Below are 10,886 nucleotides of genomic sequence, written 5' to 3'. Positions count from 1 at the left end.
TCCTCTCCCCCCGCTGTCCCCTCCCACACCGGCAGCAGGGTCTCCCCCCACAGGCCCCTCCTCTCCCCCTCCATAGCACCCCCAATCCCTCCACAGACCCCCCCCCGCCCTCTATACCGCCCCCAATCCCCCCACAGACCCCCCCGCCCTCTATAGCGCCCCCAATCCCCGCACCGTCCCCTCCCACACCGGCAGCAGGGTCTCCCCCCACAGGCCCCTCCTCTCCCCCCTCCATAGCACCCCCAATCCCTCCACAGACCCCCCCGCCCTCTATAGCACCCCCAATCCCCCCACAGACCCCCCCACCCTCTATAGTGCCCCCAATCCCCCCACAGACCCCCCCACCCTCTATAGCGCCCCAATCCCTGCACCGACCCCACAACCCCCCCGCCCTCTATAGAACCCCCCAATCCTCCCACCAACCCCATGGATCCCCCCGCCCTCTATAGCGCCCCCAATCCCTCCACAGACCCCCTCCCACGCCCTCTATACCGCCCCCAATCGCCCCACAGACTCCCCCGCCCTCTATAGCGCCCCCAATCCCCACACCGTCCCCTCCCACACCGGCAACAAGGTCTCCCCCCCCAAGGCCCCTCCTCTCCCCCCTCCATAGCACCCCCAATCCCCCCACAGACCCCCCCGCCCTCTATAGCACCCCCAATCCCCACACTGACCCCATCGCCCTCTATAGCACCCCCAATCCCCACACCATCCCCTCCCACACCGGCAGCAGGGTCTCCCCCCCAAGGCCCCTCCTCTCCCTCCTCCATAGCGCCCCCAATCCCCCCACAGACCCCCCCGCCCTCTATACTGCCCCCAATCCCCCCACAGACTCCCCCGCCCTCTATAGCACCCCCAATCCCCGCACCGTCCCCTCCCACACCGGCAGCAGGGTCTCCCCCCCAAGGCCCCTCCTCTCCCTCCTCCATAGCGCCCCCAGTCCCCCCACAGACCCCCCCCGCCCTCTATATCGCCCCCAATCCCCGCACTGTCCCCTCCCCCACCAGCAGCAGGGTCTCCACCCCCACAGGGCCCCTCCTCTCTCCCCCTTCTGTCCCCCCCACCCCAGGATTCCTCCTTTCCCTCCCCCCTCTGGGAGCAGTCCTGTCACCCCCCCACCACACCCCAACGCCTGGCAAGTGCAGACAGCAGGGCTTCAGCTGGTGCCAGCCCCCCGCAGCGCTGAACTGAGGGCCCCCCGGAGTGCCCCGGGCACCATGCCCTGCCCCTGGGAGCACACAAGAACCCCCCACCAGCAGGCCACCCTCAGTGAGGCAGGAAAAAGGCTTTAATGGGGAAGGTACCAGAGCACGAACAGCAAGTGCAATAGCAAAAGCAGCACCCGTTACAGATTCCAACTCCATCAGGAGTCCAGCCTCCTCCGCTACAGGCAGGAGTACATGCTGCCTAGTCCTGTGTCAGACAGATGGGGCTGAAGGAGAGCCGTGCTCCCTGCAGTTCTGCCCAGCTGCACCCCTGCCATTAGTGGGGAATCTCTCACCAAAGCAGCCCATAGAGCTGCAGCAGGGAGGCTGTGGAGATTGGGAATTGGAGGGTGCCAGGACTGGCCCCCGCGAACACTGCTGCCTTGCCCAGGACAGCTGCTCTCAGCCCCTGACTTGCTGGAAGTCGTAACGCTGGGATTAGGCTCAGAGTTGTGTCTCCAGAATGCCACGTGCATGAGCGCTGCTTTACAGCAGCTGGTAGAAGGGAACTGATAACTGAGTGGGCACTGTCCTCAGCTGGAACGCCAGCGAGCAGGTACCAGCCTCAGGGCAGAAGCTGCTCTTGCTGTCCAGTGCTGGAGCAGCCACAACTCCCTCCAGCCCCCAGAGCCTTGGACAATTACAGCAATGATTAGTCATTTAAAAAAATAATACAGAGTTGACAGTCTCAAACAAGCACAGAGTTTGGTTCAAACTATTAACTCCCCCCCCATCCCTTCCCCGGGGCCGGCGGAGAATCAATGTACATTCCACTGGGACAGCTCCCGAAGATCGGATTGCTTCTCATCTCTTCCAGATAGCAAGGCCCCGAGCATGGCCCTCCTTAGCAGGGCAGCTGTGCAGACGCAGGAGAGAATGAGAACCTGAGCTGTAGAGTCCAGCACCACGCTCTAAAACTGTAAGGAAGGAAAAAAGAAAGGTGGCCAGGTGCCCATTAGTCCCTGTGCACCCACCCATCTTCCCAGTCACATACCCAGCCTGTGCAGGGCCCTGCGAGCTACAGTGCCTTTGCACAGAATGTGCTGGAACCAGGCTGCCCTCGTCTCTACTAGAGAGGGGGCAGCCTATGGAAAGTACAGATCCCAGAACTGGACACTCCAGCCAGCTCATGGAGCATGGGCAGTTGGGACCTGTGCTCTGGAGATGGTCACTTCTTACCGCACAGCTCTTCGCCTGGGGAGGTTGAGCTGCCGGCCAGCCAACCGCACACATTGCGCGCCCGTGCCTGCCCCACCCCACTGAACTCACATCCCTGCAGGAGCCTGCCTGCTGCAGCCATCCAGTCACTTGGTACCACACTGCTCCCTCATGTAACAGGGTACCAGGGATGCCCACATCACCCAGCAGCAGGCCCTCATCCCCCATGATGAGTCCCACCTCTGGGAGTCTTCACATCATCCCAGGCAGGCCCTCCCCAAGCTGCACCCTCCAGGGATCATAGGAGCATAGCATGGCCATACTGGGTCAGACCAATGGTCCATCTAGCCCAATCAACAATGGCCAGTGCCAGATGCTTCAGAGGGAGTGATCCATCATGTCAACCAGCCTCAGCTTCTGGCAGGCAGAGGCTTAGGGACACCCAGTGCACAGGGTTGCATCCCTGACCATCTTGGCAAATAGCCATTGATGGACCTGTCCTCCAGGAACTGATCTAGTTAGCTTTTGAACCCAGTTATACTTTTGGCCTTCACATCCCCTGGCAATGAGTTCCACAGGGTGACTGTTGTGTGAAGTACTGCCTTATGTTTGTTTGACCAGCTACCCATTAATTTCATTGGGTGACCCCTGGTTCCTGTGTTATGAGAAGGAGTAAACAGCACTCATTTACTTTCTCCACAGCAGTCGTGATTTTATAGGCCTCGACTCTGTCCTCCTCCTCAGTAGTTTCTCTCCAAATTTGACCTGTCCCAGTCTTTTTAAATCTCCTGCCAAAGCTGTTCCAAACCCCTCACCAGTTTGGTTGTCCTTCTCTGTACTTCTTCCAATTTAAAAAAAATTTTTTTTTTGGAGATAGGGCAACCACATCTGCATGCAGTATTCAAGGGTCTGGGTGTACCACAGATTTATATAGTGGTGTTAGGATATTTTCTGTATTACCTATCCCTTTCCTAATTGTTCCTAACTATTGTTAGCTTTTCTAACTGCTGCAGCAGATGGAGTCATTGTGGATAGTTCTGACATCTGTTCAATGATCTCTTTCTTGAGGTGTCTAAATTAGCTGCAACCACATCATTTTATATGTAGAGGTGGGATGATGTTTTCCAACGTGCATTACTTTGCATTTATCAACACTGAATTTTATCAGCCATTTTGTTGCCTAGTCACCTAGTTTTATGAGATCCCTTTTTAACTCTTTGCAGTTAACTTTCAACTTAACTATCTTTAGTTTTACATCTGCAAACTTTGCCACCTCACTGTTTATCCCTTTTTGCAGATCATTTATGAATATGTTAAACAGTATTGGTCCCAGTACAGATCTTAGGGGGAACAAGCTATTTCTCTCCACTGAAAACTGACCTTTTATTCCTACCCCTTGTTTCCTATCTTTTAACCAGTTACCAATCCATCAGAGAACCTTCCCTCTTCTCCCATGACTGCTTACTTTGCTTAAGAGCCTTTGGTGAGGGACCTTGTCAAAGGCTTTCTGAAAGTCCAAGTGCATTATATCCACTGGGTCCTCCTTGTCCACATTTGTTGACCCCTCACAAAATAATTCTAATAGACTGGTAAGGCATGATTTCCCTTTACAAAACCTGCGTTGACTCTTCCCCACCATCTCATTTATCTATGTTTCATAAACCTGTTCTTTACTATGGAGTCAACCAATTTGTTCAGTACTGAAGTTAGGCTCACTGGCCTGTAATTGCCGGGATTGCCTCTAGAGGCTTTTAAAAAAAACCAACCAGCATCCCATTAGCCATCCTCCCGTCATCCAGAGCAGTGGTCTCCGCAGTGGGGTGCGTGGCAGGAGGAGCGCCGCTGGCACGGCAGCAGCAGTGCTCCCGGACCTTTGATTCTCTGACAGCACACCAGTGCCAGCTCTTTTTTTTTTTTTTGGGTTTCCTAGAGCTGGTCCTGGGGGTGCGCAATCCAAAAAGTTTGGAGACCACTGACCTAGACAGGCTGATTTAAGTGATAGGTTATATACTGCAGTTTCATATTTTAGTTCCTTCAGAACTCTTGGGTAAATACCATCTGGTCCTGGTGATTTATCACTGTTTAATTTAGCAATTTGTTCCAAAGCCTCCTTTATTGACACCTCAATTTGGGATAGTTCCTCAGATCTGTCACCTAAATGTAATGGCTCAGGTTTGGGAATCTCCCTCTCATCCTCTACATGAATTCCTTGCTTCACTTTTTCACTACAGTTTCTCTCCAGTGGACTTATTTTCCCTGTCTGCTGTTTTAGAACCTTGATTGTCCAGTGGCTTCTTGCTTCTGATGTACTTAAACACTTTTTGCTTAATGACAGGTTACAGACCAACACGGCTGCTACTCTGTATCCGCAAAAGAAAAGGAGTACTTGTGGCACCTTAGAGACTAACAAATTGGTTAGTCTCTAAGGTGCCACAAGTACTCCTTTTCTTTTTACTTCTTTTTGCTGTTAGCTTATGGGTCTTTTGCTAGTTGCTCTTCATATTCTTTGACCTGCCTAATTCTACTGTTACACGTGACTTGCTAGAGTTTATGCTCCTTTCTATTTTCCTCAGTAAGACTGGACTTCCAGTTTCTGAAAGATATTTGTCTCTAACCACCTCTTTTACTGTTTAGCCAGGGTGACCTTTTTTGGTCCTCTAACAGTTCTTTTATCTGGGATATACATTTAGTTTCTGCCTCTATTATGATTTCCACTGAATGAATCCGATGAAGTGAGCTGTAGCTCACGAAAGCTTATGCTCAAATAAACTGGTTAGTCGCTAAGGTGCCACAAGTACTCCTTTTCTTTTTGCGAATACAGACTAACATGGCTGCTACTCTGAGACCTGCCTCTATTATGGTTTTTTAAAAAAGTTTCTATGCAGCTTGCAGGAATTTTCATGCTTGTGACTGTTCTTTTCAATTTCTGTTTAACTAACTTCCTCGTTTTTGTATGGTTCCTCTTTCTTAAGTTAAATGCTACCGTGGTGATTTTCTTTGGTATTTCCCCTTCTACAAGGATGTTATATTTAATTACATTATGGTCGCTATTACCAAGCAGTTCAGCTACACTCACCTCTTGGACCAGATCCTGTGCGCCACCTAGTACTAAATCAAGAATTGCCTCTCCCCTTGTGGATTCCAGGACTAGCCACTCCAAGAAACAGTCATTTACCACGTCAAAAAATTTTCATCTCTGCATCCCATCCTGAGGTGATCTGTACAGTCAACATGGGGCTAGCTGAAGAAACCCATTATTACTGGGCTTTCTGATTTTGTATTAGCCAGGATGGGCAGGGATGGTGTCCCTAGCCTCTGTTTGCCAGAAGCTGGGAATGGGCAACAGGAGATGGATCACTCAATAATTGTCCTGTTCTGTTCATTACCTCTGGGACACCTGGCACTGGCCACTGTTGGAAGACAGGATACTGGGCTAGATGGACCTTTGGTCTGACCCAGTCTGGCCGTTCTTATGTAGCTCTCTAATTTCCCTGAGCATTTCCAGTCACCGGCACCATCTTGGTCAGGTGGCTGGCAGTATATTCCTACTGCTCTAATCTTATTATTCAAGTATGGAATTTCTATTATTTACTATATTTGACTCTTTCTTTCAGAGAGAGTGCCACGCCTCCCCCTCAGTGTGATGTGCTCCATCACTCCTACATATTTTGTACCCTAGCCCCTCCCCATGCCACGCTCCAGGCAGAGACCACATACATTGGACTGCCTGTGTTCTAACTAGACCTTTTTAAGAGGCAGAGTCAGGAGACCCAAATAGGCTTCCATGTGACCCTTTGCAAGGCCCTCTAAAGGGAACGTTGTTCCCATGCTGGTTCTGGCAATCCAAACTCCCCCTCCCCACACTCAGCCAGCATGGAAACAGACAGTGGGGATGTGCCAGGCCTCGCTTTAAGGCCAGGTTCCCACATCTCTGAGGAAAGGCCGTAGTCCCGCTTTGTCTAGCTGTTACCCCCAAAGCTCTCCCTGGTCAATAAGAGGCTGCCCACGAGCCCCTTCCTGCAATGGGGAGGGGAAGGAAGCTGCTGTTCCCCTGCTTAGGGGCTCACATTCTTGAGGAACTCCTCAGCAACGATGCGAGCCCTGGCGTTGACGGACAGCTTCATCTCACTGATCTCCTTGTCAATCTCTTCCATGAAGTGGATCACAAAATCCACTAGCTTGTGCTTGTACATCTGCTCCGTGTGGAAGTTTGTGATCAGGAAGCTGATGTCATAGCCCTAGTAGGGGAGAGGAAAGGAGCAACACCTCATCAGTGATCAGCACCAGAGCCCCTTTGCCCTGCCTGGCAGCTCAGCACCATGGCAAAGACGCTCACAACAGTGAGCTGCCAAAGCGGGCGAGTAGAAGTGTCCCTGTCTTACACCACAGGATTTGCTCTCCCCCAGTCATCTCACCTCCACGGGTTTCCGGCGCAGGATGAAGAAGTTCTCAGCCCTCATCATCATGAAGCGCATGAATTTGTGGCACAGGATCTTCTCAATCTCGTCTGCCTGAAGAGGGGAAGGGGAAGTCAGGCTTCCTCAAGCTGAGTGCAAGCCACCAACCCTTTCCCTCAGCTCCAGCTCCGTTTTCTCTCCCCCCCCCCCCAAGCAGGCTCACCTGTTTCACTGCAATGCTGACTCTCACGGAGTTGATGGACCCCTCGATCAGAACCTTCTCTTTCTCATTCCTGCTGATGATCACTGGCTGCAACAGCAGCTCTTTGCTACTCCTGCAAACCCAGAAAAGACATCAGCATGCATGGAGGAGAGAACACCCGTGATCCCAAGGCACATGCATGCCACAAGGGGCAGTCACCCACCAGGGAGTGGCTCGCTTACCTGGCCACTTGCGGCTGGGGAAAAGCGTAGGAACCTCATTGTAATACAGAAGCTTGCACTTTTGTACATAGCACTGATGCCAGATGTACAGCCCTCAGGACTGAACAGGTCCAGCCTGAGCAGCACTACCCCTGTCAACATGCCTCAGCTCTGTCCCACAGGAGCCACCCGCAAGCCTCCTTGGTCCATCCAGTCCTCAGCTTCCCTGATGGGACTGACCAGATGGGTAATTAGTGCCAGTTGTGCCAGCTGTGAGTTGTGTGTGTGGCACCGTGCACTAGGCACTAGACTGAGATTCACACCAGACACGGGCCAATTAGCAGCCAACACCCTTTGCTGTAGCCAGTGGCTTGGCAGAGGGGGAGGAGGGAAAGACCCCTTGCCTGCAAAGCGCTGTGTAAGGTCTTCACTACATGGGAATGTTTTCTTGATATAAACAATGCTTTAAATTCACACCTCTCTGGTTATCCTGGGGCAGCCTTCACATGGACATCCAACCCCCACTATCGCAAGGACTCTCTTCACTTTACATCTTTCTCCTGGTTAGGGGCTAAAGGTAAACTGAAGAAACCCCTGAGAGCAGAGTAACACACAGGGTTCCCCTGAGATCACAAGGCCTCCAGAGCCAGGGACCATCTTGCAGGAACAAAGCCTACTCCTCCCCCAAAGCTCCAAGACAGTAGCTGAAGGGAGCAATGCAAAGTGGTGCTTGCAGGGTTCCGGTCCCACTGGACAGCTGCAATGCAAGCTTTCCCCACACAGCCGGTACTTTGAACCCCCAAGGGATAGGAATATCTCCTAGGGATGCCAGGGCACTCTTTGATTTCCATTATTCAGAGCAGACTGGGCAGTACAGCCAGTCCCGTGGAGACACTCCTGGGACTAACTTCAGCCTCTCACTGAAACGTTCCAAACAACAAACATCTCGGCAACCTCAACCGTGCCCTTGACTGCATGACGACAATGCAATTTCCAAGCACTTTGCCATGGAAGAGCCATATATTCTTAATTAAAGCCAGGAAGGACTTGTCTGCTGAACACACATTGCTTTTCTCAAGTACGCAGAAATACATATTTCATGACAAAAATTAGATCACAACAAAACAACCTTAACTCTGACCCATGGATTGTTAGTTTAATTAAATTCTGTTACCTTGATTTAAGTAGCAACACATTTTCTTTTAAGGGACATTGTTAAATGGAAAGTCTGAGCAGTAAATATATTTAACAAAATTACCTTCTCAATTGACAGTAGGATCTCAATACTGGTTCGTGAGAACAACATTCTAGGTAGAGCTGGTATTGATGCCTATACTTAAGGCTGCCAAACACTTCCTATAAGACACTAATTTAAACTGCATATAAACTGGGTCAAACCGTAGCCACTTTCCCATGCTGGGCATCTTATTCAGGCTGAATATAAGTCTCAGCAAAAATGGTTCAACCGTCTGACCAAGTGTAGAGGAAAATATTTTGTGCATGTTAAAACAATTCTTAAATTCACTGAGACGCTCTAGTGCTTTGCAGCCGGGACTAGAAATTTGGCGGGGTGAGGTGTCAGTGAGGAGCCCATTTTGCTGTTCCTGTGGAAACCTGCTCAAATGTGTTCTAGCCTTTGAAAAACTCCGTTCACCCATGCTTCATGGAGACCTCAGAGTTCACCAGCCAAATTCTGCAAAGAGTTTATCTGCACAGACCATGCTTAACCCAGGGTGAGCAGGACTTTCCCGGCCACTGCTGCCTGGTGCACCAGAACATGCAGGGAAGGGGTAACAGTGGGGCAAAGTCAGGGCAAGTCTGGGAGCAGGGGTTGGGAGAGTCTGTTTTTCCTGTGCTGTTGGTGTTCCTCTGGGTGATGCCCAGGCAGCGTGGAGAAGAAAACACACTGACTCTGATACAGAAAGGACAAGGGCTGAACCTGGGGGCAGGATAGCTTGTGGGGGAGAGACAGACTGGGACTGAGAGCTGGCTAGAAGGCATGGCAGATCAGTCGAAGAGGGAGGGGGAACTGGGACTGGCTGGGCAAGAAGCCTGAGAATGAACTGAAGGGAAGGGAAGCCGACTGGGACAAGAACCTGGGGGAAGTGGGGGGGGAGGGGAAGAGATTACTAAGAAGCTGCTCGCTGCTCCATAACCCACGATGCTTCTGGCAGCCTTAGCCCCCCAGCCCCCGGGGTGACAGGCAGCAGCCTGAGCAAGCAGCCAACCCCCATATATTTCCCCTGCTGGAACAGGGGCTCCAAGCTCTCTGAGGCCCTCAGGGCATGCTGGGCTTCAGCAGACTTCAGGGTGCCCTCCGTCCATCTCGGGGTCCCAACCCCCCGCCATACCTGACTTCCACCTCCGGCTTGTTGTGTCGCTCCACCACCTGGGAGGAGAAGTTCTCCAGGCACAGGGCAGCCTGCAGCGTGGCGCGCACCGCGTTCAGGTAGGGGCGCAGGGTGGCGGTCTGGGGAGAGCAGGGAAGTCAGAACCAGGGCAAGAGCCACCAGCGCCCCTCCCGGGCCCGGCCTCCCCAGCCCCCGAGCGGCCCCGCCTCCCCACTCCCAACCCCCTCCCCGGCCTGACCGCGCCCCCAGGCCCCCCCAGGCCTCCCCAGCCCCCGACCCCCTCCCCGGCCCCGCATTCCCGACCCCCCCTCCCGGCCCTCCACCAGGTACGGCCCGGCCCTCCCCGGCCCAGCCCTCGCCTCCCAACCCCCAACCCCCGCCTCCCCACTCCCGACCCTCTCCCCGGCCCGGCCCCGCCCCCAGGCCCCCCCCGCGCCTCCCCAGCCCCCGACCCCCTCCCCGGCCCCGCATTCCCGACCCCCCCTCCCGGCCCTCCCCAGCCCCCCGCCAGGTCCGGCCCAGCCCGGCCCTCCCTGGCCCAGCCCCCGCCTCCCCACTCCCGGACCCCTCCCCGACCCGGCCGCGCCCCCAGACCGCCCCGCGCCTCCCCAGCCCCGACCCCCTCCCCGGCCCCGCATTCCCGACCCCCCCCTCCCGGCCCCCCCCAGCCCGGCCCTCGCCTCCCGACCCCCAGCCCGCGCCCGCGCCTCCCCACTCTCGGCCCCCGCCCGGCCTCGCCGGTCCCTTCTCCCCCGCCCCTACCATAGCGGCGGGTTCGGTCCGGTCCGGTCCGTCCGTCCGGCTCCCAGGAAGCGGAAGTGGCGGGTGCAGCCGCGGCGGCTTCTCTCTTCCGGGATGGGCGGCCCGTTCCATTACCGCCCGCGGGGGTCTCTCATCCGAGCCTCCCTCCTGGCCGGGAATGGAACCCGCCTCTCACCCCCCCACACCGGCTGCCCACGCGGGGGGAGCAGGGGCAACACTCGGCCGCTGCGGCCCCACCGGGAGTGCCGGGGCTCCTCACTCCCCCCCATCCCGCACTTGGTACATTCCGGCCGCTGCTTCCATATTAGGGCACGGAGAGTGAGCTTGTTCAGCCAGCGGGGCGGGGCCTCTGGGTGGCGCCCAGCCAATGGGGAGCGAGTATGGCTGCCCTGGGCTACGGCGGCCGGAAGGGCCGAGAGGATCGTTGCGCCGCCGGAAGTGCTGTGGGAACCCCCCTCCCCCGGCGTCGCAGTGGTAGCGGCCGCCTCGCCGAGCGGCGCCGTCTCCCTGGACCCGCGATCGCGGGCCGCGGCCTGAGGCCTCCGCAGCTGGGCCCAGCCCCCCGGAAGCGCCCCGCGTCCCGGCCCGCC

General features: G+C 55.0%; 1 protein-coding gene across 1 annotated transcript; it reads right to left on the bottom strand.

Annotated features, from left to right (window-relative positions):
- Nucleotides 1–1,270: 1,270 nt before the first annotated feature.
- Nucleotides 1,271–10,594, bottom strand: ARPC4 (actin related protein 2/3 complex subunit 4). The gene is made up of 6 exons (XM_037904670.2): nt 10,297–10,594; nt 9,535–9,653; nt 6,984–7,095; nt 6,779–6,874; nt 6,431–6,601; nt 1,271–2,122 (listed from the first exon to the last, which is right to left on the bottom strand). Exons 1-6 carry the CDS (start codon nt 10,405–10,407, stop codon nt 2,117–2,119), a joined length of 615 nt encoding a protein of 204 aa, XP_037760598.1. The 5' UTR covers nt 10,408–10,594; the 3' UTR covers nt 1,271–2,116.
- Nucleotides 10,595–10,886: the final 292 nt, after the last annotated feature.

This window comes from Chelonia mydas, chromosome 7 (genome assembly GCF_015237465.2).
Source record: "Chelonia mydas isolate rCheMyd1 chromosome 7, rCheMyd1.pri.v2, whole genome shotgun sequence".
Taxonomy (NCBI): domain Eukaryota; kingdom Metazoa; phylum Chordata; order Testudines; family Cheloniidae; genus Chelonia; species Chelonia mydas.
Note: the sequence above shows the minus strand (reverse complement) of the source record. Positions and strands in the feature narration are given on the sequence as shown.